At 44.0% G+C, this 27,625-nt stretch overlaps 2 protein-coding genes across 7 annotated transcripts in view; one reads left to right on the top strand and one right to left on the bottom strand.

The window, feature by feature from the left end:
- Nucleotides 1-15,084, top strand: part of kidins220a (kinase D-interacting substrate 220a) — a 50,963-nt gene extending 35,879 nt beyond the window's left edge. The window contains exons 24-32 of one of the 6 annotated variants that reach the window (XM_086181905.1): nucleotides 3,712-3,890; nucleotides 6,381-6,592; nucleotides 6,882-6,998; nucleotides 9,326-9,358; nucleotides 10,846-10,962; nucleotides 11,167-11,265; nucleotides 12,113-12,328; nucleotides 13,031-13,252; nucleotides 13,675-15,084. In XM_086181905.1, coding sequence (XP_086038031.1) covers nucleotides 3,712-3,890; nucleotides 6,381-6,592; nucleotides 6,882-6,998; nucleotides 9,326-9,358; nucleotides 10,846-10,962; nucleotides 11,167-11,265; nucleotides 12,113-12,328; nucleotides 13,031-13,252; nucleotides 13,675-14,547 — 2,068 coding nt within the window. In that variant the 3' untranslated portion in view covers nucleotides 14,548-15,084. Of the gene's footprint in view, nucleotides 1-3,711; nucleotides 3,891-6,380; nucleotides 6,593-6,881; nucleotides 6,999-7,685; nucleotides 7,746-9,325; nucleotides 9,359-10,845; nucleotides 10,963-11,166; nucleotides 11,266-12,112; nucleotides 12,329-13,030; nucleotides 13,253-13,674 lie in introns of all 6 variants that reach the window. The other 5 variants (XM_086181909.1, XM_086181904.1, XM_086181907.1 and 2 more) reach the window with 5 other exon arrangements.
- Nucleotides 15,085-16,139: 1,055 nt separating this feature from the next.
- Nucleotides 16,140-18,503, bottom strand: id2a (inhibitor of DNA binding 2a). Its single transcript, XM_086182051.1, has 3 exons — nucleotides 18,044-18,503; nucleotides 17,726-17,786; nucleotides 16,140-16,881 (listed from the first exon to the last, which is right to left on the bottom strand). The coding sequence occupies exons 1-2, from the start codon at nucleotides 18,395-18,397 to the stop codon at nucleotides 17,730-17,732; spliced, it is 411 nt and encodes a 136-aa protein (XP_086038177.1). The 5' UTR covers nucleotides 18,398-18,503; the 3' UTR covers nucleotides 16,140-16,881; nucleotides 17,726-17,729.
- Between the last annotated feature and the right edge of the window lie 9,122 nt (nucleotides 18,504-27,625).

The following is a 27,625-nucleotide window of genomic DNA, read 5'->3' as shown; positions in this document are numbered from 1 at the left end:
GCCACAGTCAGGGCTTTTAAAACCAAGCTGCGCCTGTGGAAGACACAGATGCAGCAAGAAAACTTGAGTCATTTTGTCGTGCTGCCAAACTATGACAGAGCAGGTTTCTACTGACGTTTTCCAAAGTAAAGTTTGCTGAAAAACTCAGCATACTTGGTTCCAACTTCACGCGGCGATTTGACGATTTTGAAACCCAAAAAAGCAAATTCGAACTGCTCAGTAATCCATTTGCAGCTGGCGTGGAAAGTGCACCATCAAACCTCCAAATCGAGCTAATTGAGTTCCAATGTAGTGACACACTGACAGCAAAATATGAGTCTGTCGATGCTGCAGAGTTTCCACGTTTCATCCCCGACACAATGCCCCAGCTGCGGACCCACGCTGCTCAAACCCTCTCCATGTTCTGTAGCACATACCTGTGTGGGCAACTGTTCTCTTCGATGTAGATAAATAAAACATCACACAGGAGTCGTCTTACTGATTAACATCTTCACTCCACCCTGACCCTTTCCTCAGCTCAGAGCCTGAGCCCAAACATTGATGAACTCGTATCCAAGATGAGACACCAAGTATCTGGCTCGGACAAGTGACCATCACATAGCAGCATATTGAGCTTAACGCGTTTTTAGTTTTTATTGCAGATTCATTTTTGCATTTTTTTTCTCCTCTTGCTTCTTCCAGACAATTGATTTCTCTTTGAAGGAAATTCTTTTTTGGCTGCTGTTTGCCCGTAGAAAAGAAAAGTTGTCACTAAAATTTACTCTTGGAAAAGTTGCACATAGAACCATGAGAAATGAAAGCAACTGATTTTATTAAATTTTTTATTTTTTATTTCATTTATTTAATGATCAATGTCATTTTATTGGCAATAACTTAAAGGCCTTGTTAGTTCCAGGTTCAATATGTGCCATAAGTTAATTTCTATAAGTTATCAATAAATATTGAACTAGTCCGGCCCTTGACTTGGAGCGTTTTTTTTTTGTTTTGTTTTGTTTTGTTTTTTAATCTTGGCCCACTGTAAAGAGTTTGACACCCCTGGTGTAGAAGAACCAACAATGGCTCACAGGCTAAAATTAGGCTTTTCAAATTCCTCACAACACTAAATTGTTAGCTAACGTCTACATATACTATTAAACCAGGAAAATTGCTATGTTCAAAATGCAGGAAGGAAATCATTGTCCCATTGTCTTGAAGAAAGTGCTCCCCAGCAGTGGCAGTGCTATAAACATGGGTATGAAGTTTGTACCTGACATTAATGCTACAGCTACCAATTCAGTGTAATCTCCTTGTGAGACAGATGCAGGAATCACTGTTGTTCTGCCAGCGATGTTTCAGTCAAACAACTTTTTGATAATAAAAAACTGTTCGAGGAGATGGATCTAGTCTTTTTATTGCATTCAGATGTATAAAATGGGGTAATATTCGTAGGCCTAAACATGAAACTTCCCTTGAGATTCAGACAAACGATTACGGCAGCTACAGTCATTAGCTAAACGCTGTGAAGAATTCAGAGGAAATTGTGTATTACCACAGACCATGTTCTTCCTGGGATGATGAGGCATGGTGCTTGACGTTCCATTCACATGAACGAATATGGCAGCTACAATTGTTAGATTCTATCTCAGGGGCCGACTTTTATCTTGTGAAATGAATTATATCCCATAGCCAACAGTAAGCTAAACTGAATGACTGACGCCGACCAAGCAAACGTGTCATAAACAAATAAGAATAAACAAAAAACATAATTAGATGTATGAAAAGAATGAGAATTGCCTAGCCAATTTCATGTTGACTGTCCCTTAATTGATATCCTGAATCATACATGTATTAGTCAGGTGAGGCTAATGATGTAAACTTCAATGTTGTTGCTATGACAACAAATAAGTGGCAGTCAAAGGGTTGAATTGTTACGATGGCGCTTCCTCTCCAAGTGGGCCATCTGAGCTGCATCCTTTGATTGAGAGATTTTGAAGTCAACGCTTGCGATGACCACATGTTGCACTGTTTGCATGTCAAACTACCTCTCTCACACACACGCACACACACACACACACACACACACACTCACACACACAAATACGCACTCCGCTCTACTTACATTTCTTGCCAGACTTGTACATTTGGTTAGAGACATCCTGCAACCACAAGGTCACAGGTTCGCGTCCTGCAACAGCAGATGCGTCCATCACCAGCCATCTGTCCTGTCAGAGTGTCCTTGAACTGAGTCAGACTCCTACCTGCTCACTCACTCTAAGAATCCTCACTCTAGAATATCAGTGAAAAGCCTGAAGTGGATTGATATAAACTGAGTTCAGCAGCTCCAAGGCCTCAGTTTTGTCCGTCCATCCCTCAGGTATGAGAACCTTTGGGATTCTTCCAAGCTGATGGACCTTTTTTGGCCAGTGTGTTAAGTAGATTAGGTTGGCTGATAGTTGGATTATTCACTAACAGTGTGTTGTGTTGATCCCTCGCCAGATGCTGACCTCACCCTGACTTAGCTAGCGTGCTGCTGCAACGGTACTAATCATCAAATCAAGTCACAGATAGGCCAGCCTGTGTTCCCTCTCAAAAACAGATCTGGCTCAGGGCGAAACAAAAAAAGTTTGTCAGGATGTGTTTCCCAGCACAGCATACCAGCACACAGACTGGGTGATGTTTTGGGAAGATGAGCTGGGTTTGGAACTGGAAAGAAAAGAGGTTAAGCGGGACGCAGGGAGAGAGAGAAGAGCTTACACTGGGAAAATGATGAAGGGTTTGAATAAGAGTGGAAGCAGAGATGAGAGAACTGTCTGGTCCTCACTGGCTTCTCCTCATTGATCAGATAAGAGTGGCACGTTGTGGTGACGAACGGCTGATGTCACAAGTCACTCTTGCGTTCATATTTTCACATCTGAATGATAGAATTAACGAGATGTACTGATTGCTATGAGTTGCTGCTTCCCTTGTAGCCCACGCTACATCGTCCTTGATTAAAATTATGTCTTTCTGACATTGTGCAGTTGAAATTACCTCCTAACACTTCTATATTTATGATTTCAGAGTTGTTGCTAGTGCTCAACCACTGCCTTAGATTGTATTGTGAGATTGTGCTTTTGGACGATATATTTTTTTTAAATTCGATAAACTCAACACAGTGTCACATGAACATTTTTAATCTGACATTCTTAGTATGATCCAGTGTTGTTCTGTTGTATACACAGGAAAACATATATCACGCAGTAATGGAACTATCTCCAAACACAGTGTTTACTTAGAGTCTGTGATAACAAACATCGTGTTAACCGTGGCTGTGCACCATGACGCGCTTCCGTCTGCTGCTTGCTAAATTACCCTGATTGTCATCTTCTCAGGTTTCCTCCTCTGCTGATGAGAGATAACATCCCTCACTCTATCTGTCTTGGAACATCCCCCCCATTTCACTATCTTGCCTTCTCTAAATCTGGTTATCTCGCCCCTCTGATGATGATGATGACCGTTGCATATCTCTTCAAGCAGTACTGCTTGCTATTTCCTCTTTTCTTTTTTCATCAGAATGTGCTGGGCTTTTTTTTAGCGTCCATCAGTCAGAATTTAGCATTGTGCAGCCTTTTATTTTCTTTTTTTAACGTCACATTTTGAATTTATTGTAATTGATAATCATGCAAAATGTATCCTGATAAGTTATTATAACAAACGCTAACAAATCCCTTTTTTCTTTTCTCTCCTCTGAAGACTCTCCAAGAACATCCCCACCACAAAGGACGTGGAGCCGCTGCTGGAGATCGATGGAGACATTCGCAGCTTTGAGGTGTTCCTCTCTTCCAGGACACCCGCCCTCACTGCCAGAGACGTGGAGATGTTCCTGCCCTGCACCGTCAACCTGGACCCCAAACTCAGAGAGATAATTGCAGGTGGGAATAAAGGGTAAATTTGTTGGCAGTGGTGGAGAATGTTCACCCAATCATCCAAAATCTCCCGCAAGCGTTCCTTGGTATTCAGATCTGGTGACACTGAAGCTGAAGTTGAACAGACCAGAGATCTTCCGGGAGTACTGGGTTAAAGCTTTTAGATGTTAAAAATAAAGGTGTTAAATTCAGGCTGAAAAAAACCTAGTTTCTGTCTGCAGCTTTGCTGTTAAACCAGCTACCCCTGAGGTTTGTAGGACATTTGTACTCTGACCTCAATGATAAAAGATATCTGGTAAGGACAGATAGCAACTCCAAAACCCCCCCCCCCCAAAAATACAGGCCGCTTCTTCAAATGACTTTACGCTGAACGCTGCTCTCCCTTAGTTGACCAGCAACACCTCTGCCGAGAGTGAACAAGATTGGATACTTAGAAAAGAGAAGAACACAAACAGTGCTTCACTTATCTGTAATTTGCTCTTGGCATAACACTCAGTGAAAATATAACTACTTTATTGACTTTTATATTTGCTGAGTATGCACTGACTTGTTGAGTGCAATGAGTATATTGTAAAACTGGTGACACTTTTAAAGCAAGAGCTCAGGGTTGCCCTAAACTTTTCCTCTTTGGAGAGCCAAAACTCAAACTAAATGGAGTGACGCAGGCCAAAAACAAACATATTGTGTCACTAAAATGCTGTTTTTCTATGTACCGCTGCCTTTTCTTCTTTTTTTTTGTTTGCTTTGTTCAGCCACACTGCACCAACATCCTGTGCACTGTCACTCAGCCACCTGATGAAATCATGAACAAGTAATTGATTATTATGAATCGGAGACATTTAAAGAGCATTTTACCGAACAAAACACAGACAGTGATTTTCAGAATTTCAAAAAAGACTTTACTGTTATTATTGCTGCTGTTGTTGTTATTCATAACTAACAATAAAAATACGATCATTTTGATTTAAATGATTAGAGCTGATTACATCTGGCGGACCGAATTGAACAGACTTTCCCAAATATCAGATTCTGACTAAAACCCGACAGGCGTTTGTAGAACTCTATATTGTCCAGCTTCAACCCTTCACATGCAGTGAAAGGGAGCGACGTAGACCTGCATCTGTCTGATAGCAGGATTACATGTGGATTTTCAGGGTTTTCTCATGGAAATGTCAAGATATCAATATGCTAGTATGATATGGAGTGTGTCTGAGAAATACATGAAATCAGGACAATATTTACACTCATTGTTACCAGTCAGAGTGATGTAATGTTGCATCCGTGTTAAAATGGCAGCCAGAGTGGCGCTGTACTTTGTCGACCGTGCGTCAGTGTCCATGCAGCCCGTACAAGAGTGTCAATGACGCCTAGTGTGAAGCTGCTGCATCATAGTGTTAAGAGACCACAGAAAACACTCACTCTCACACACCGAATCTGTTCTATTGAGCCAAGGTTGAGTCACGGAGGGTGCAGCTGACCAACAACCAGACGTCCAGTCTGTAGAGAGCATTTCTTTTCTAAATGTGTGTAGGTGTGTGTATATGTAATCCATGATACATGTGTTTTATTTGTGTATTTGCTCAAAACCCTGTGGGTGTTTTTCACACGCGTCCCTAGGGGAGCGGAAGGTGACCAAACCAAGTCATCCCATTCCCTCCTCTCCTTCCGAGGCCAGTCAGTACGTGGTGCCCAGTGTCCCGTGGCCAGCCAGTGGGCAGCGCTGTCAGTGATACCCGCCCATTAGCCTGACTCACATCATAAGGCCCCCATTGTGTTCACAGGCTGGATTGGGTCTCACTCAGCGTGTCATTCAGCAGCCACTTGTATAACCAGGAGACATTCTGGTGCCTTCTGTTTCTGGTTCTTACTTTCTTGCCAGCCACACAGAGCCACTCTGTTCTGTATCTGGGCCTATTTAACTCTAATTTGTGAGGTTCTACCAAAGCTCCCACTCAGCTCCTACTCTCTCATAGTCCAATTCATTTATGAGAGAACTATTCCTATTGTGCCTATGAGTTCACATGATCTGTCTTTTTTGTTTATATGGCTGAATTAATTTATTTGTCGGGGACAGCGAGCGGCTGCATGTGCTGAATCGTCACATGGCTGGCATATTTCTGAAAAAAAAAACAAGACGAGCCTGCTGGTTTGTGAGCAAATGGAGAAATCGCAGTGAGAATTGGATTCACAGTTGTTGCATTCTGCGGCCATATCATATCATTCATTTGCTTGATTGTCTGCTATTTCGGATAATTAGAGCATGTTCAGTAACAACATTCCTGTCATATTCCCTCCAGCACATCAAGAATTCGTGCTCTTGTGCTCTTGGATTGTTTGATATGCGATTTCTTTTAATTTTTCATATATCTGTCGAAATTCTCCGGAGATGACGACATAAATTATTGATGTGTGGGTGGATCGAAAGGGCCTTTATAGTCATCGCCAAGACGTGATCGTCAACGTCGCAAATAAACAATCTCTTTCTTCCTCTTTTAGATGTGCGTGCGGCAAGGGAGCAGATGCACATGGGAGGAGTGACATATCCCACACTGCCCCTGCAAGAGGCGGTGCCCCGTCCACAGTCAGGTTACGGTCAGCACTCTGTTGCATGCTCCCCGGCAGGCTCCTTCGCTGGATCCATGCCTCCTCAGCCTCATAGTGCCTACTTCAGTGGGATGACTGGCCCTCAGCACCCTTTCTACAACCGGGTGAGACAGGAAGTGAATGCTCTTGACTCCATCAGGTGTCTGTATTTATGTAGAATGATTTGTAGGAGTCTTTCAAAATACATTAGGAACATTTCCTGCAACCTGAGGGACACTAAATGCTCCCCCCAGCCACAAAGAGCCACATAGACTCAGTTTACAGATCTTTATACCTTCCTCACCCCCTCATGAGATTTGTAGTATCCTTTCTCTGTATTGTTTTGTGTGTGTGCCATTTCTCCCTCATATGATTTTCATTTTATTTTGACCTCCTCCTTTCATCCCTTCGTAGCCGTATTTCCCCCATCATGTGTATCACCTGCCAAGACATTACTCCTATCATGTCCCTTCATCCTTGCGCCCCTCCATTAAACAACCCGGTCAACCTAAGGACAACACCAGTGGACTTGTAAGTAAAAGAATTAGCACCTAATTATTATGCAGAAATGACAGCCACATGTAGTGACATTTTGTGATTATATTGTTGAAAGAAAATTGATCTCTAATGTCCATTTAGATCAGTCAAAGCAAACCAGACTCAGGAAATAAATGAAATGTTGCTCTTTTTATCTGCAAAATAACGACTTACTTAATAGGCTGAATGATAGTGATCAGAATCAGAAACATTTGATTTATCCTCTGGGGAGAAGCTGTTCTCTTTGCAAGCGCTTCTGTTCAAATATAGATGATATATAAGAATAAAGATATAATATTTGAACAAAATGGAAAATAATATGATAGACATATATGAAGAACACACACACAGATATATTGAGAGAGAGAGAGAGAGAGAGAGATCTGAAGTATGTAAGAAAATATGTGATATTATTTTATGAGGTTGTAATGCGTGGACATCTGACCTCTGAACATTCTTTCATCCTTTTCTCCCCTCATCCTACCATCCTCTTATCATATTTTTACATTTTCCATCATCTCCTACGGATTTAAATATCACGACCGCTCCTTTACCTGACTGCTGTTGCTGTGTCCAAACCTAGAGGAGAGAAGCTGACGCTTTTTCAAAAATAAGATGCTCATTAACTCCATTAGCATGTGTCTCTACACAACCCGTGTCTGTATTCTTTGCCCTTGCCAGGATGTTATTGCAGAGGATGTCAGAGAAGGCCTCCCCTCCTGTCCCTCTGACCCCACTATGGTAACCCGATAAACATTAACAACAGACGCACACATCTAGCTGATGTATGTAGCATTATGGATTTGCTAAATATGCAGCCAAGCACAAATTATTTGGCTGATGTTTCAACTGATGCTTTAAATTCCAATTTCTTTTGGGTTGACAACATAAAGCATGCTAAAAATGCATCCTCGAATTGCTGTGCATGTGCATTATTTATCAGACAGCGTTTTACAAAAGACAAATTGCAACTAATCACACCTGCTGCTCGCTTACAGTAAATACTCGAGCTGCACCCGGTGTGTGTGACCCCTAACACCCTGAAACCCTTAAAGCATGTGTAGAATATAACGCAACTAGCTTTTAAAATGGACTTGCAAGTAATCCATCATAGGAATTCTCTGAAACTCAGGTTTGAATCACTCATTCAAAGCAGCCTCCATTAGAACAATTTGATGATAACACGACTCTCCAGCGCCACAAAAGCCACTTATCAGGGCACTGCCAGCAAGCATTTAAAGAGCTGTATTAAAGATTTAAATATAGATCACTGTCGTGCTCTCCCTCGCTCGCCTCGCTGTATTTTTGCATCTTTTTTTCCCCATTCCTTGTATCTTCCTCTGCTCTTTTGTCTCCTCTACAGCATACATTTTCTCAGTTTCATCCTATTCTGGCTTTTCTGTGCACATCAGCTCATCTTATCCCTTTCTGCAAATCTGTGTGTGTGTGTGTGCGCACGCACATACCAGCTCATTTGTGTGTTACTCTTTGGATATGTAAGCAGGCCTAGCCCAGTGTAATTGCCTAGCTGATAGAAGTGTGAGTGTGGATTCCTCTGGCTGCCGGTATTATCATCAGAGCAACTGTTAGGGCTGGCAACACACACAGACAAACACACACACACACACACACACACACACACATACACACTGACAATGAGCACAGCACTGGTAAAGCTTATCTCCTTACCAAGATGCTTCCTCCCTTACAGAGCTCTGTTTCCTCTTCCCCATCCTTCTGCCCAGCCCTGAGCTCAGCCCAGCTGTAATTACACTCTTATCACACACACTGGGAGGGTTTCACACAAACACACACATGTGCTGCACACTGAGACACACCCGCAGATATTTACACTCTTAGAACACAAGCTGAATCGAGGAGTCATATTCATCGCCTTCCCTGAATGGAAACTTTTATTTTTATTTTTTACTTGTCTGTCAGTCGCGTCTACAATCCCTTCTGTCTCCTAAGATTATGACTCTAAAAGCTGTCTGACTCCAGTGAAAACAAAATCTCCTTGTGTCATAATTCCACCTCCAATAGCTTTGTCTTTTCCAGTCTGACGTGGCTGGCTGGCGCGGCGGCTGCAAAAGGAGCCATGTCTTCTCCGTGTTGCGAGAGAGATACATGCTCTGTTGTCTCCTGATGATTCAGTTCAACGTGTGCTTTCTTCTTGTTTGTCTGCCTTTTTATTTCTTTCGCTCCTTCCCCTTCCTCCTCCTTTCACAGGTACAGGTCTGACTTCACATCATTGTGAATATCTGTGTGTATTTTTGTCTGATTATTTGTCCGTCTGCTCTTTTTTTTGTCTCCTTATCAAGCATTTAAAGTCGCTGCCTTACAAATTAAAGCAGGTACACCCACGGTTTCACAGCGTTTTTGATCTCGTCATCTGCATCCAAACATTTCTCCCATCTTTCAGCTCCCTTTATCTCAACTAATTCTTAACACACTGGTTTATTCTATCAAGCATGCTGTAGAAAGAGATATAGCGTGGTGCAGGAATGAGTTTTAAAACCAGGAAATAAGTACGCAACGTTTAACCCCTGGTTCCCTTCTCTCATAGTCAGTGGGTTTTCTGTTAAATGCCTGAGTTCTGAGTCTGTAGTTCACATGTACTTAAAATATTTTAAATGCTTGTTCTTCCTAAAATATGTTCATAAATAACACACTCATGCATCTTATAAGCCACGGCTGCAAACAAGTAGCTAAATGAGACTACAGAGGTTGAATGTCATTTCACTGAAAACAGAAGAAGCATGCAGCTGGATGCAGTGATGTTTATACTTCTCATAATTGCTTTTATGCTTTAAAGATCATAAATTTGTTGTTTATTTGTGAATTTTATCTTGCGTAATTAAACGTTAGTTTATTTTCTGCAGTAATCCAAAATCCTGTATAAAAAAACCAACTTATTGGCTCTTGGTCAAGGGAACCCATGGCGATGGTCACTTCCTGTTTTTCCTACAAAAGTACATCATCCCTGCGCCACTCTATCATCATAGACTCTTCACTTGAAACACAACTTACAGTCTGTATGTAGTAGTACACTACCATAGTAGTACAGTAGTCGTTAAACTCCACCTTTTTCCCACCGTTAGAGAACGTTAGCACCTGCTATTGTGTGCTATGTTGTACACACTGTTTATTTTGGTCTAAAAAGTCGCATCTCAAAAGCTTTTGTTTATGATGGTCATAGACTGAAGGTGCAGAAAGAAAAGATGATGAGAGGGAGAGAGAGAGAGAGAGAGAGTAGGAGGTCAGCGCAGGCGGCGGAGAAGGAAGGAAAGTGAAAGAAGGAAGGAATGAAAGCAGATCCAGAGAGAGAGAGAGAGAAAGAGGGATAAGTGAAGAAAGGGAGGAGGGGAGTGGGATGGATGATTTAGTTTCTCTGCCAGCACATGGCATGTTAGCTGTCTGAGGAGGCATCATCAACAGGCCGCTGGTATTAGTCACATCAAGCCTCGTAGCTGCTCAGCCGCTCAGCTCAGCGGCAGCTCAGACTTACAGACTCCCTCCTGTAAGTGCTGTACACACTATTTACATGCTTCTGTACACACACTGAAGGCAGGTAACAGTGTATTTAGACTGGTTGGAAGCTTTGTTTACTATTATACCAATACTGTGTGACCATAGAGAGAATTACTGTGTGGTTTTGCACCTCTGTGTTCCTGACAGTGACAGGCCAGCATGTCTCTTTGCCAGGAATTGCTCCTAAATTTACCCAAATCAGTGTGTTAGAAGTGAATCTAACAGTGTGTGCCTTGGTAACCTTAACACACACACACACACAAACACAAAGCCACTCTTTAGTTTCTAATTTGCTTGTATGTGTTTGTAGGCCTCTCCTGCAGTCCTGCTCAGCTCCTTGAACACAGAGACGGTGTGTGAGCGTCTCAAACAGATGGATGGAATCGACCCTAGCATGCTGCCTCAGTATACCTCCACCATCAAGAAGGTGCGCCTGTCAGTGATGAGATGAGAGAGAGAGATCTGATTTTATGTTTGCTGTCCTCTCCCAAAGATATCTTTGTGTCCTTATACGAGCCCCTCCGCACATTCGTCTGCATGTGGTTTTTCGGTATTATCCCGCTTTGAACATCCTAATAAATCCAATCAGTCCGTCCAACCCAGTAGTTACTTGCTTCCTTGTCTATTGCAGGCTAATATAAATGGACGGGTGTTGGCTCAGTGTAACCTGGACGAGCTGAAGAAGGAGATGGAGATGAACTTTGGTGACTGGCAGCTGTTCAGGGGAATGGTGAGGCTGAAAATGAATTCCTCCCTTGGAGCGTCTCTACTCGTCTCCCAGCCTGCTTTTAATATCGTTCCTAATATGTAATGTTATATCATTGGAACAGTAACTGATCTGAGTTTACTCTGTCAAATAAGAATAAGCAGTCATAAATTATATTTAAAAAATAGCAAATAAAAACCACCTTTTCATTACTGTAGATTTGAGGCCTGAAGATTTATAATAGCACACATTCTCCTCACTCTGAGACTTTGCAGACGCTCTGCCCTGCCAGGACCCTCCTGTTGATATATGTCAGCTCTTGTTTATTCCAAAAAGAAGCAAGACAGCGTCTCTTAATATGGCATCTTGTGCTACGCTGAGATATTGGAATGGAGATTTTCTAATCCGTATTACCAGAATTGTGCTCGTCAGTCTGCCTGGAGTCCAGTCGGCTGAGCCGGGCTGAAATCACTAACACATGTAGCCGTCTCCATTTCATCAGATGTTAGTCTGCGCTCTTAATATCAAACCAGAGCCCTGGATTGGTTGTGTTTCACCAGACATCTGATGCAGAGCTCACGTAAGAGGCGCTGGAAAGTACAGTGGCCTTACAGCTTCATGTACAAGCCAGTGTTGTGTTGCCAGGATGCGGCCATCTGGTTCAAGATGGCTGACTGATATCTGGATGAAGGGAGGATATTGTCAGGGAGGAGCAGAAAGACAAGTGGCTCCACTTAAGCAAAAGCTCATGATTCTCCTCCTGCCAGCATTTGTTGTTGTTGTCACTGCTTTTTTTTTTTTTTTTTTTTTTATCCCTGGCTTTTAATAACTGTCCTAAAACTGACTGAGATGAAATATTCTTTTCTCCCAGGTGGTTGAACAGCGTCATGCTGAAAGCCAGGCTCTGCTGGAGGACGAGTCCCGAGCTACCAGTGAGCAGGGCAGCGCTGCTCACCATGGGGAGCCCAGCAGACGCTCAGGGGGGGCCCAGCATGAGACGGGGTCCTTCAGCCTCAACCTCAGCTTCGAAGAACTCAGCGGAGCAGGGATAGAGGAACCTCCGAGATTCAACATCACACCATGGCCGGTCAGTTCCTCTGTCACATGACTCAGAAGACCCTTCACATGTGTTGGTAGCAGTCACCTGGTCAGCATGTCGATCTTAGAGAGTCGTCACCCGGCTGTAAAGTCGACTGGTCTGAGTCTCACTTGTGCCTGCACACATAACAGATAACAAGTACAATAGCAGTGTAAGAGTTTTGTTTGCGTGCGATGGCGAAGTCACATACCCAAAACTGTCACACGTCCTCTGCACCGAGCCCACATTTAGCCGGCGTGCTGGTGACTTCAGCGCTATCACATGAATGTGGTTTTTAGTGAGAAAAGAGGACAGCAGAGGAAGCCTGTAGTTCTTTTAAATGCAGCGGAATTGAAAATAGACATGCACACACGGCAGCTCAGAAAAATGTGACAAGGGGCCCCCTATTCGATTTTTTTTTTCACCTTTTCAAACCCCCCCCCCCCCCCCCCCCAAAAAAAAAGACACAAGCCAAGTCTCACATGTAGGTAGTTAGTTCTGTTGCTATTTGGTTCGATTTCTTTGTGATCTGTTGAAAATTCAAACAATCAAACTCTGCAAACACACTTTGGCTATTACTTTTTAACCACATCCAGGTGGATGGAACTTCTTTTTCTTTTTTTCTTTATAAATTCCATCATAACTGCACCCTGACCTACAGCCATACAGAACTCTTGCAGTCCACCAGTCCAATTTTTCTCATCCTGTCAGGTGGCAAATCGCCGCACCTCAAGCATGTCCAGTCTCAACTCCCAGGAATCCTCCAATGACATCTGCAAGCTGACAGACAAGCAGCAGGCTGAGTATCGTGATGCCTACAGGGAGTACATTGCTCAGATGGCCCAGCTGGAGATGTCCGGCAGTGGGAAAGAGAGACCCGTGCAGCCCCACCCTGGACAATTCCTTCAGGCTGCCAGCTCAGAGGACAAAGGGGTGGGTGGACAGTCACAAGTACGCTGTTGAGTTTTTATCACTGCATCACTGATAGCGCTTAGATAGTTGAGTCAAATCAGAGGAAAAGCTCCCACCGCCAGTGTGCAGGGAAAAAGACTTGCGGTTTAATTTACTGTTGCTGTTTACTTGTGTAGCTCTGATGTCAGTCTGTATGTTGTGCTGATCTAAAACTTATGTTTTTAAATGCTGTAATTCTCTGGCTTGTGCAGCGGCAAGACCCATATTCTGTACTGGGAAAGGGGAGATCATTGCTTCTTTCTTAATTATTAGCTTATACTCTTTGTTTCTCTTGGCACTAAAGGCAGAGGCAGGAATCCCCTCTTCTGAGGCCTCTCAGCCAGCAGCACATGATACTGTATATTTTCATGTTCTCCTCATTCAATCCTTTTCCCATTCCCCAGGCCAAGGAAGGGGCTGACCAAGACAGCCGCAAGTCCTTCAGCAAGAGAGGCTCCAAGCCTAGTGATGGCACAGACTTCCCCTCAGGGACCGATGCCCAGCTCCTAGACCCCATCAGTGAAGAGGATGAGAAGCTGGACCACAGCACATCCTCCAGGATTCTGGGCTCCAGGAAGGTTGGAGCTGGGTCATGCTACCACAAGCTGCCCAACGATGAAGATTCGGGCCCTGAAGAAGCTGACAACACCACACCTCTCCTCCAAAAAGATGAGAGAGCTACCGCTCAGTCTTCCCAGAGACCCTCTCAGGCCAGCGGGCTACTGACCAAGTCTGGCTTCCTCACTGAAAGCCTCCTGGATCATAAGGACTTGTCCGACTCGGGGACGCGCTCCAGTGACAGCTCATCAGACCGCTCCGTAGAGGAGGTGGATGGAGAAGCTGGCAGCGGGAGAGAAGCGCCGAAGCCTGACCTGATCGAGCTGGAGCTGGAGGGTCTGGTGAAGAAGAGAGGCCTCCTCCCCAGCAGCCTGCAGGACACCACGGTGGCCCGCATGTCCATCTGCTCCGAGGCTCCGTCTGAGGCCAGTCTGATGGCCAGCAGCCCAGATGAGGGATGGTTGTCCAGCGGGGTCAGCAACCTCAACCGCACCGCCAGCAACACCACCCTTAACAACAACACCAACAACCCCAACGACACCACCAACTCAAACACCAACAACAGCCACCAGGCTAACGTGACAGAGTCCAGCACCACCTCGTCACCAGCTGTCATCATCACCCCAGGCAGCAGCAGCAACACCACCACGGCCACCGTCCACCACAACCAGAACCTGCGCACCATCAGCCTGGGAGACGAGAGAGAGAGTGTCCTCTAAGGTTGCTCCTCTACCAAGGGTCCTGATAGTTCATGTTACTATAAATGTTGTGACACAGAAGCAGAGTAGATGTGTGTTTCACTGTTAGGAAGAACAAGTAGGAAGTGTGCTGTGAATATAAAGTAGACATGATAGTCAATAAAATCACTTTAATTGAAAAAAAATGAAACAATTTGGACTTTTAAAGTTACCAAAGTAGTTTAAATTCAGTTGTCACTACCCTCTGGTGTTCCAAGACCTTTCCATGTCTCTGTTTTACTGGATAGTTAACTGCTGTAGTGTTGAAATGGTGTGTGTGTGTGTGTGTGTGTGTGTAGTGATGGAATGTTACATGTTGTGAACATATGTTACAGAAAAAACAAAACAGAAGTGTTGCCTCAGATAATGAGATAATAAGGATCAGCGATGTTACGAAGGGTTCTGCTCTCTATCAAAAACAGTTCAACTAGATAGCAGCGTGTGTGTCGTAGAAGTGGTGAAACTTGTGTGACTCAATAAACATTTTTGGCTGTGCAGACCCTTGAAATGAGTGTTTTCTCTCTTTTTTCTTCAGGGAGAAACTGGTGTGTTGAGCAGAAAAAAACCAAAAGTAATCTTCTCTATTGCAATCTGAAATAGAACTTTCAAGAAAGGTTGGTGACATGAAGCGTGGGGAAGGGTGGAATTGTTTGGAATAACATCGTCCGATAGATGGCGCACTTTCCATACAAACGCTGCAGCTTGACTGCACAGGCACTCGTACTACATCAGCTTTGAGACTCTTAGGTGCCTTCGTGGGTCTCTGAGGAGATGCGTTTGTCTTGTAAGTGTTTAAAGAGTCTTGTATTTGGTACTTTTTTCGAAACACATAATCAAGAAAAGTCCCTTAAATGAGTTGTGTGGAAACACTCAGCCGTGAAGGCAGACATTCGGGTTGATGCCACCTTTGGATGCGGTCACGGGTGACTTTTCTGTACTTCTTAAATCTTAAAACTAAATCCGAAATGTTAGTTTTCCCGGGCACTGAAATATGTCTTAATGTGTGTCAATAATAGTCAACTGTTGTGTGTGTGTTTTATGACGGTAAACGCTTTCGAGAGGTAAAACTTTCAGAGCGAAAAATTTAGTGAGGGAAAAATAAGACAATAAACTCCCAAAGACACTTTTAAATGAGTCAGTAAGCGACCCAATTTCACCTCACTTACACTACATAATTGTCTACTTTAAAAAAAACAAAACGTCATAGCCCTCAGCCTTCTGCATTAATGTCTCGGGCTGTCGGGCTAAACCGTCTAATCCCGTTTACTTTACATAGCATGTAAGGAAGAAGTTCGCACTGAATAAGCTTGAATGCAACCGCGCCCTCGAGTCATGAAAGCTCGGTGTTTTACGCCATTATTTCTCCGTATATCTCACATGCTGCTGTGAGAATTACTTTAAAGGAATCTTGCGTTGACGGTGCCGTAATGACACGTAGTGACGTCAACATCAGCCGGACGCACAGCTGAAAAACCGGTTTTTACGCAGGGATTTCCTCCAAAACTGGTGGACCCCCCCCCCCCCACACACACACACACACCACCCCCCCTTCCCAAAATGAAACAATAGTGAAATAGCTTTTTTGATTTATTTTGTATAAAAAAGGTACAATTTACATTACTTTTATAAAAAGTTTCAGCATAATTAAGTACAACATTACATTTTTTTGCAGAAGTTTCAAATTCCTGCAACTATACAAGATAAACTCCCGAGAAGAGTTCACAAGGTTTCATTCTTTCATTTAGCTTTTTTTTTCCTCCTTTTTTTTTTTTTAAACAACGTCCAGTCCTTCATGTGCCAACAACTCTGACAAGACAAGACTAAACTTTTTTTTTGTACAGTAACTAACCAAGTTCTATTCACGTTCCCACCTCCGCAAAAAAAGCGAAGACTTCATTAAGTAAGGGGACAGGGGTGAGGGGGAAATAATCCTTGTGACAATAATCTCCTTTTTCCTCCCATTTTTTGGGAATATAACGCGCCTTCCATTTCCAGAAAGGACCCACAAATAATAATTAAAAAAAAAAATCTTAAGTTAAATAATAATGAAGTGTCCAAACAGAAAACACATCACATAAAGATTGTCCCATAATAAGCAAAAGTCTCTTGATTTCAGCGTCAGAGAGAGAGAGAAGAGGTGAGGAGGGGTGTAGGGTGTGTGTGTGTGTGGGGGGGAGAAAAATCCAGGCCTGGGTGGACAGAGGTTGGGGGGGGGGGGTAGGTGTGTGGAGGAGGGTGTTGGTAAGAGGGGGAGGAGGGAGGGGGAGAGTCCTGCTCCCCAGGTCCTGTGTGTGTTTTTGCGTCTTGACCAAACACCTGCAAAAGATTGAGAAAGAGAGGCGTGTTTAGAAAATGCAAACAGGGCAGAGATCCGGACAGACTGGCGCCAGGGAGGAAGCCGCAGTTTTTAACATTTAACCAAACACTCCCAATACTAAGCAAACCCTGCTCTCCAGATGTACACACACACACACACACACACACACTGAGGGGAAAGAGAGAGAAAGAATACACACTCTGCTCGCACAACTTCAGCCTACAATCTGGGGAAGAATCAGCGTAATTGCTGCTCAGCTGGCGCCTACCCACTTCTTGTACCAATTATGTGCAGACATCGTAGTAGCAGTAATCCAAACAGCCATTATTTTCCTGTTGCAGATGCCCTTCATTATAGACACAAGAGGCTATAATGCAACCCTGCGACTGCTACTTTAGGGAGTGAAAAGCTTCCATTTTCTAAACCGTAGAGGAAAAAAATATATATATACACACACAAATATAATCACTCGTCTTTGGATACACAAACCAAAAGGGGAATTTATTTAATAGTAAAATCACATTATAAACTGGGATATTTGATATTTGTTGGTGCTACATTGGATTATCTGGATTCAAGTCAAACCAACTGTCTGTGCCCAGTCATAACTGACGCCCAGTGTTGCGGCGCATTTTACGCAAAAACATATTGGGACCATTAGAGCAACGTGAGACGACGTTCGCGTTACTAAAGGGGGGTGTAGGAGGGTGGGGTGGGGGCAAATGGGTTGGTGAGTGGTAATTCTAACCCATTCTGCTTCAGCAGACTGGGAGACAGGCTGTACGGGAGAGCCTGAGAGCCCTGGACAGAATGCAGCAGCAGACATGAGGACAGCCGACTTACCGCTTTAACGATGCAGAGTCCGGCTGTCATCTGTCATCAGCTCTGATGGCAACTCCGGAGACTGAAAACAAACAAACAAACAAGACCAAATGTTATTTCTCTTTTTTTTCCCCTCGCTTTCTTTTTTTTTTTTTCTTACGTCAGCGTCAGATTGAGGTGTCTGGCGTTGTAACGGTGTTACCGCAGGTCCCTCGTGTGTGATTCGGAACAAAAGAATATACACAAACATGCCATTTTCTTCTCTAACAAGCCATTTTGTGCGAGTATAAGAGGCGCGGTGACTACGCGCATCCGCCGACACGTCGCTCTTTAGATTACCTGTAATGATAAGATGCTGATGTCTGTGTTGAGGGTGGTCAGGGGGGTCCTGGATGGAGCCTGCCCCGGCCGTGCTGGGTGATGCAGACTGGTTAGTGCGACACTGGAGTCCAGCGCGATCTGCAGGTCCAGGATGTAGTCAATGACATGCTGCAGGATTTCCATCTTGCTGACGTTCTTGTTCTGGGGGATGCTGGGCACCAGCTCCTTCAGCTTGGAGTAGCAGTCGTTCATGTTGTACAGCAGGCTGAGCGGGTCGTCCACCGGGGTCTTGCTCCGAGAGATTCCCAAGGAGTGTTCTGATAAATTCGCGTTGGTTTTCCGGAAGGACCGAACGGGGCTTATTGCTTTCATTTTGTCAGTAGCGGCAGAAGCGAGGACGGACTCGATTGTGTCGGTTTCTCGCGTCTCTCTCTCTCTCTCTCGCTCTATTTTTTTTAAGTCCTGTAATGTCAGAAGATCTGCGATCAGACTGGATTACTAGACTGTCAGTGTGGTTTATATAGGCGGCAGGCTGGGCATGCGACGGGGGCGGGTCAAACGCGCTGATTGGTTGGGAAGAAACTGCCACTCAAAATCATTTTACGCTACTATAAGCTCTTCTCCGCTTAGCTCCTCCCCTTTTCTAACGCGTTACCACCGGCAACGCATGTTGGAGGCGGAGCCAAGAGGGCGCTTGAGCAGCTCCGGTGGGCAATTTGGAAAATTAAGCCCTTACCTGTTTCTGATCAAGAAAATTAATGATTCACATGGCTGTCAATTGAAAACGAAGCGCGCCAAAAGAGTCTGACGAAACAGCCATGTAGAAGAATGAGAAATTAATCATAAACATATACATGTGTATATATAAATAAATAAATATGTATGTATAAAGAGCAAATATTATTTTTAATCCGTGTCATATTGATAAATGAATACGTCATACGCCGGTTTGTGTGTGTTGGATGTGTCGGGGATGGATGTCGCGCAGGTTCCAGGCGCGTGTGATGATTCCTAATTCTCACAAGTCCGGACCGGTGTGAAGTTTCTGAGCGGGACGGGAAAATGTTTGACTTCTGCCAGAAACACAGCGCGTGCTCCCGCCGATTAACGTCAAAGTGATGTATTGTTTAGAAGAAGAAGAAGAAGAAGAGGAAGAAGAAACGTGTCTTTCTTTCATCCGCCAACCGCGTCTCCGTATGAACAAGCTGATGGAGAAGATGGTTAGAATGTATTCTATTTTATTTTATTAAAAAAAAAAAGAAACGATGTGTTTATTGATATAAATACAAGCACCGAGGGTCTGGTGTGTCTCTCAGTGTTGTGTCACCTGACTTGTTCAAGGCCCCGTGTCAAAGGTCACGTCCTGCAGTAGTGGCTCTCATGTGATCTAACACTCCTCAGACTGACTCGTCTGTGTCGAAAAATTACACGCTTGAAGGAGGTGTGCGTGTAGGAAGGAATGTGCGTGTGTGCACCAACTCCAGGACTGTTGTGGATTGATGAGATGCGTGATACATTATAAATACACACACACACACACATATATATGTATGTATGTATATATATATATATATATATATATATAATATTAACCATATTAATTAAAAAACGTTTTTCTGATTTCATTGATTTTGTTTTATTTATTTTAGTTATTTGTTTGAAGATGAGAGTTCTGATGAAAGAGGCAAACAGACATGGGGGCAGTTGTTGGGAGAGCAGGGGCGGGCGGAGGGAGGCTGTGGGTGCCTCTGATGGATCGGGATGAGAGAGACCGTGGATAAAATAATCATCTGAATCGTCTGGATGATGACGATGATACTGCTTTTCGGAAACATAAAGGCAGAAGTCGGAGTTGGGACTTGCAGAGCAGCAACTCGCTGTTGGTGTCCGCGTTGTTCAGCTTCTACTTCCTCCGGCTCCTCCGCGTTTCTAACGTCAACTGGAGCTCCCGCTGTCCGAGTCCACATCTGGTGCGCTCGCATTTCTCTATGTTCTCCTCTTCTTCCTCTCGCTCCCACCGCTGGGAGCATTACGCACGACGCCCCTGCCCGACGCCTGACAGGCAGGTGATGAATTGGCGCAAGAGCACGTCGGTGCAAACCTCCTCCTTTTCTTCTTCGTCCGCCAGCAGCACAGCCTCTCTCTCTCTCTCTCTCTCTCTCTCTCTCCTCCCTGTTTCCCCGCTCCTCCCTCTCTCCCCTCTCGCTCTCTTTGGAGCAGACTCTCTGGCGCCGGCGCCGTGACGTCACTCGATTCACAGCAGCCCCCAAGCCAGCCCTCGCGGCGCCGCTGAGGCGGTTTCCATGGAAACGGGGTTTCGGGGTTGTCAATCAGAGGTGCTTCTCAGCTGATCGAACCCGGGTCCGAGCCTCTGGTGGTCGCTGTGCTGCCGGGTTCTTCCCCTTCTTCTAAGGTGTCAAAAGACATTCCATAGACTTGATGTGAGGGGGGGGGGGGGGGGTGAGGAGGTCGTTGGGGGGGCGTTGTGTCCCTTTTCTCTAATGTTACAATTCACAAGTGGTGGAATGTAGCTGAGCAGGCCAGGATACTTTCTGCCCCCTGAGCTGAGATCCTTTATTTGACTTTCTCCATTTCATCATACTGGTTCTGCAGCGCCGCACCAGGAGACGCAACCTTTTAGTGAAACTCTCAGACTTGAATGAAAAACTTTCCTCGACACAGTCAGTGAAAGAATTCATCTCACTGAGGAGGAAGTTAGGAAGTTTTAAAGTGGAAAAAAACAACAACAACAACCAACCAAACCCACAAATTGTTTTAAAGACGATGACAATGCAATTTAAATTGAAAAAAACAAAAAAAAAACAAACACGTGTTCAAACTTCCACGCACATTTCTAAAGATATCAAACTAAATGAAGGGGGATTCACTGAAAGGAATCATACTTAACAAAGCACCACTGTCGGAAAAATATTTGGGGAAGTTGAAAATCAAGTTCCTCCATTTGGATGGGAACGAAAGAGAAATTAAAAAAGGGAAAAGAAGAAAAAATGAATATAATCAACTCAGTTTTTGTTCTTACAGAATGTCATTTTTTATCGTGTAATACAGTATAAATATTCTAATAATATAGTATAAATGTTGTTGTAGGTAATGTAATAAACTTATCTGGTCACCCCAACCAACATTACAATCACTGGCATTTTAATAGGAAAAACAGTCATTTATTATTAAAGAGACAACTTTACTTTACTACTATTCATGTACTTGTTGAGTGATATATCCAGTGCAGTACTATTCTTTATAAAGTACTATTTCATACCAGCCTTAGGTTTTTTACAGGTTGCAAATACTTCCACCATCCCTGATTCACCGTTACATGTTTTTTGTCTTTTTCTTTTATTTCTGCTTGTTTTTATACATCCGTTTCATTGCTATTGTCACTGAATTTAACAAATGATTGTACTGAAAACTCGAAATGTGACTTGCATTTGAAATAAAAAAAAATAACCTGAAGATGTTTGTCTCCACGGGATAAAAATGCAGCTGTTATCAGGATTCTTGAGGCCCACCTCCTAAATGTACCCTCCTTATGGATGTCTTTGTTCATGAACTGCAACATTTATGCATTTATTTCACACGTCTTGCGAACTTTAAAAGCTAAAAAGGAAGAAAGCGAGAGAGAGAGAGTGTGTGTGTGTGTGTGTGTGTGTGTGTGTGTGTGTGAGAGAGAGAGAGAGAGAGAGAGAGAGAGAGAGAGAGAGAGAATATCAATATTTCCCACACGCAATCAAAACTCAGTTGGGACGTGTGTGAAAAGTTGATGCCCTCTCGAAGGCATCCTCCTGTCCCGTCGCGGTGGTGGAAACCCCCCCCCCCCCACACACACACACACACACACACACATACACACCCCTGCCCCTTCTTCTCCCGGTCACCAACCTACAGTATGAGTCGGGTTCAGGACAGGAGATAAGGAGGTTAGAATACAAAGCCGAGTCCTGCAGCCTCGGGCGGCGTCGGGCTGTCTGCGCTCCGGTGGCTGGACTGTTGATCCTCCTCCCTGCAGCTGCACTCCACTCTGAGTAAATATTAGTCTGGTTTCAAATGATGTACCCGTTTTACCTCCTCGTACCATCGGCAGGAAATACATTTAAAACGCACTTGAGTTGATTGGAGGTAAACTCACTTTTGCGTCACAGCCAAAATGTGTTTTGTTGTTGTTGTTGTTATTGTTGTTGTTGTTGATAACCTCTCCTGTCGTCAGACTATTCTACCAGCATAACGCGAGTATGATCCCAGTTCACCCCTTAAAAGTCGTTTACATCCGGTTTATTTTAGCCCTGAACACCACAAATGATCTGGTTCTTCTCACTATCCGATCTGAAAACCTCCACCCTATTAAACCTGACTCCTACACCCTGATTCCCCTTCACGCGCCGCGTCCAACCGGGACCTGTTCGTTCTCCATCATCCTGTAGGGGTTAAAAGTCTCGCGATCTACTCTTCCTTTTCCTCTGCCACGCGCCTGTCGCGTGCCTAAGTGTACACACCAGAGTGGCGCTGGGACTCTTGAAGCTCTACGGGGCGTGGTCTGATGTTGTTACCCCCCCACCCCCACCCCCCACTCACACACACCACCCACCGCCCAAATACCAGTGATGTGGTGTCACCAGAGGGAAATAAAGCAGGGCTGGAGCACCAGTCGCCACTCAACAGTTTTACAGCAGCATCAGTAATCTGGGACTTTATTACCATGATCTGCTCTTCTGGGGCTCAATCAGTTCTACAGGTAATTTATGAGGCATTGCTGCATCAATCTGTAAAAAAACAAACAAACAAACAAACAAACAAAAAAGTCAACTATGGTGGAAGAAAATGTATGTCTTGGTTTACTTCAGGAGCGCTCACGCCAGCTAAAGTCTGCTTTTATTGATTAGGGATTGAAAGCAAAGATCACAATTGATTGGGAAGCCACGTGCATGCTGGGATATCGCTGCGGCGCCACAGCACTTCATTTAGAGCGGTATTTTGATGCACATGTTACAAAAAAACCCCACCAAAATTCCAACACCGACAACTTGGATGCTGCACTTGACCGTTCTGCAATTCTGATCCCATTTTGATATGTCAGTCGGCTCTGTGAGACAGAAGCAACTCCTCAGTGAGGACCTGGAGAGTTTGGTACATTTGCTTCAAAGTAGCTGCAGAGTAACATTGTGTTGAGCAACAGACGGATTAATCATCTAATGGTTTCATATTTGAGTGAAATGTAGGGTTCACACCTGCTCCTGAGACAAATATCACAAATTAATTGTGTTAAGAATGCGCTTTTCTCATAATCTCAAGAGAAGCGCTGCTGATCCAACCTCCTCTGGTCTCCCTCCTGGTCTCCCCGTCCACCTCTGTCGCTCTTTTGTCTGGACGGGCCTCCCTCTGCTTTCTGAGCCACAGCCATCCACGTCTGGCTCTGGTGTAACGTGAGAGGTTGCGGCAGGGACACGGGCGGACAGGATGGACGCATAGAAGGATGGATGGATGGAAGAGAGGAGGTGGCCACCTTGCACTGTGAGACAAAAGCGCCACAGCAGACCCGATGGTGGAGTGACCCCTCTGAGCCTCCCTCGCTCCTCCACAGCTGTCCTGACACTGTGGGACAGGAGGGGGATGAAGCTATCTATCTATCTATCTATCTATCTATCTATCTATCTATCTATCTATCTATCTATCTATCTATCTATCTATCTATCTATATAGATTGATTGATATATGAAAATATGCTAAACAACTCAAGTTAGTAGTCACCAGAAAGTTGTAAAAACATTTTCTCATCGAGTTAAAGCACTCAGATCGTTTGGCCAGCATGACAAACCACCTACCAGTTGGCAGCGTGGAAAAGTTGGCTGCAGTTTAACTTTTGGGCAATATTGCCCATTGGCATACAATCACACGATAACATTGCTGCGTCGCCCACCTATCACTGCGGCACAGCTGTCACTGCAGCTAGCAGTCTGTACCCCCGTGATATCAGATATCTGCCTCCCTCTCTCACTCTCTCTCTCTCTCTCCCTCCCTCTCTCTGTCTCGCTCTCTCTCTCTCTCGTCTTTCACAGCAAGCAGGACAGTGTTGAAATCTGATTCATGCAGCAGCGCGAGAGAGAGAGAGCGAGAGAGAGAGAGAGAGAGAGAACGAGAGAGAGAAGGAGAGAGAGAGGACGGGGGTGATAAAGGAGGGCGTGCTTTATCTGAGTCTTGTTTCCCAAAAAAAAAAAAAGAAAGAAAATAAAAGACCAGTCTTCACATTTAGTTAAGTTATTTCCTGGTCAGTTCTAACTGGAGTAACAGCCAGTTGTTTCAATCCCAGAGGGCAGTTAGTCAGCTTCCTCTATTCCAAGGAGGAATTGAGACCTGAAAGGAGGTTCTGATACCACGCTGGCTTGAGACTGCGTGGATCTTGTGGCAAAGTAGCCATGTTTGGGCGAAGAAAGTTTCACTCTATAAGTTGTATTTCATGACAGAGATGGATGGTGCATTTCACTTTTTTTTGTAGATTGCATTTTGTCCAAGCTTGTTCAACACTCAGCGATGTCATGAAAATCTTTGTGAATCACAGCAAAGACAGTAAAGAAGAGGAAAGATAGAAAGTATCGGGAACAGAGGAACAAATCTACCTGATCCACCTGAGGCCAAAGTTTATTCTTTCAGGTGACAGCCCGATAAAATCTGTCCCAGATCTTTTAGAAAATGACACCTAAACCTATATTTTACGTATGACGTGTCCTGTCCCGTGTCTTTGAGTTTTTGTCATGTATTGTCTTCTATTATTAAAACGACAGAAACCCTTGATTGGCCCAAGAAATCCCACGTCAACCAAAGGTTCATACGCATGAAGCGGCGAAGAAAACCTTTTTTTGTTGTTGTTGTTGTTGTCTCGAAGGACACAACATTGTTATCATCAAAGCTCCTCTCCTATCACTGCACTCCTCCCTCAGAAAGAACATTCCTGACCCCGAGAGACAACAGTCCAGCAAGCAATCACACCCACATGTTTATTTAGAGACTTTTCTGATCATATCACACAGTTTCCTCAGCGGATGTCAGCACAAGTGTGAAGTTTTTAATCTCGACTTTTAAGCGATTCTGATGAGAAATCTGTATATTTAGCTCAGAAATAAAAATAAATAGAAGACGCACTGACCCGGGAAACTGCGGGGAGTTTATCAGCTCTTACGGTATGTTAAATGCTATGGCGGCTAATTCATGAAGCGTTTGTGTGACGACGTCTTCTGAACTGAAACACTAGGGTTAGTTTGCGACAGCTAAAATGTTCCTCTCTCTCAGTTTCAGCTCGTTAGCTGCAGAAATCCGCGTCACGCGCTCGGCTGATAACTTCAAACTAAATCTAGCTGCATCATTCAAAGGTCAAATTTACCCAGTACAGATTCTGATATGTAAACTTAGTGCTGAGAAATATCTGAAGGGTTTCAGTTTGTGGGAAAGATTTTGCTGCTATTCAGGAGCTATTTTTGACATAATGGTTGCTATGTCTTCAAAGGTAGATCAATCTCCAGGACATGGGATGTGGTATGCATCATGTTCCACATCATTTAGCCAGAAATCTCATTTTTGGTGGTTCGAAAGCATATGAATGACTGTCTTTCTATGATACTTGTTTTATATTCTGTATCCACTCATCCTTTTACTTTGATTTTGGTTAATATGGAAATATACATCCATCAACCTGTGGATTTTATGTCATGTAAGATATGTGCTCCTCGCTAATATGGTTTATCATGAAACTCTTGCAAATAAAAACGTGGTTTCTTTGTGTGATTGCAATGTCCAATTGATATAAATCTCAGTTGTATCACGCTAGTTATTTTCCTTTTTTGTTACAGATCATTCATTAGCAAGCTAATCTTTTCAAGCATGCGATATGTAGTTACATAACTGGGTTTATTTGAATTTGTGATGCATAAATCTCCTCTTCCAACAGAAACCACCTCATCTGGACCACGTGAAGAATTTGAGGCCTAAACCATGATCAGACCCCGGCCAGGATCAGCGCAATGCAGCAGGAACATAGATCGCCAACATCTGGGCCTCAGTGAACTGCATGTGTTTCCCTCAGCTGTATCTCTTGGTTGCAGCCGCGTCTGCTTCCTCATAACCCCGAAGCCTCTGACCACAGTCATCTCGCTCTTACTCAATCTTTAACTATTTATACAGCGCAGAGGGAAGAGAGAGTTAATGTAGGAAACACAGCCCTTTTTGTGGAAACACAGAACAGGTCAGGCTGGTTGATGCATTGCTCTGTCTGTGCCATCTGTGGCCACCCATATTCATAGTGTGTCTGCTGAGGCGAATGGTGTGTCTGGTGTTCGTAGAGAGGCAAGACCAGTGGAGCTCCAGCATGTCCACCTGGGCTGCTAGAAACATGTAGAAGTGATTTATTTTTCTTTAAAAGACATCAAATGATTAAAAAAAAACGTCAGCATGCTATTCCTGATCACATTCCACTTCAACCTGTGCTGTATCAAAGCCAGTACGTTTACATCGCCTCTGTCGAGCTGCTTTCCTTGATCACTGGCCGTTATTCACCGGAAAACGTGAAATATGTTGTGTGCCACATGCTCTCAACCAGATCACTTGCCTAACTGGGTTAATTCACCTGTTCACTCTCACTGTGTAATAGGAAGGGAATTCAACATACATTTTTCATAGTTGGTGGCTCAATCAATTATTTTTGGTGCAAAATTTGTTTATTTTGAGCAATTAAAAAAAAAAAAAGAATTTTAATCAATCAATTAATCAAAGGGGCTGCACGGTGGTGCAGTGGTCAGCACTGTCCCCCACAGCAAGAAGGTTCCAGGTTCGAGTCCCGACTCGGGCGCGGGATCTTTCTGTGTGAGTCTCCATGTTCTCCCTGTTCCTGTGTGGGTTCTCTCTGGTACTCCAGCTTCCTCCCACAGTCCACAGACATCAAGAGAGGACGAGGCTGATTGATACTCTAAATTGACCGTAGGTGTGACTGTGAGTGTGAATGGTTGTCTGTCTATGTTGTCCCTGCGATGGACTGGTGACCTGTCCAGGGTGAACCCCGCCTCTCGCCCGTCGACGCTGGGATAGGCTCCAGCCCCCCCCCCCCCCCCCGCGACCCTTAATAGGCATAAGCGGAAGACGATGGATGGATGGAATTAACCAAAGAATTCACACAAAACCCTTATGGATGAAGTGGAGCCAAGGAAGAACTCTCCAAAATTGTGGGCAGAGAAAGAAATTATTTTCAGTTTCTTTGGTATTTCAAGATAGGACATATTCTTGTTTCCTGAGGAAATAATACATGGATCTTTTTGAGAACAGACATCCAGTGTGTGATGTTTTTAGTTATGGACTGATAGGAGAGTGGGTTATTGGCTATGGCAGTGGTACATGTTCCAGGGAAATAAGGTATTATGCACTCATTTGTCAACATGGCACTCAAAAGGCTGTTTCAAAGTCCTCTCCACTGTCATGCAGACAAAAATGTGTGGGAAATACATTGGAACCTTATCTGTTTTGTTGGCAAAAAAACACTGAGGTCTATGTCACTTTTTCACTTGCTGATCTCATGTAGAAATAAAAAAAAATCCACAGATACAT

This window comes from Aulostomus chinensis, chromosome 17, assembly GCF_037954235.1.
Source record: "Aulostomus chinensis isolate RoL2024-O1b breed Wild chromosome 17, RoL_Achi_v1.0, whole genome shotgun sequence".
NCBI lineage: Eukaryota > Metazoa > Chordata > Actinopteri > Syngnathiformes > Aulostomidae > Aulostomus > Aulostomus chinensis.
The sequence above is the reverse complement of the archived record's forward strand: the minus strand, read 5'-3'. Positions and strand labels throughout refer to the sequence as shown.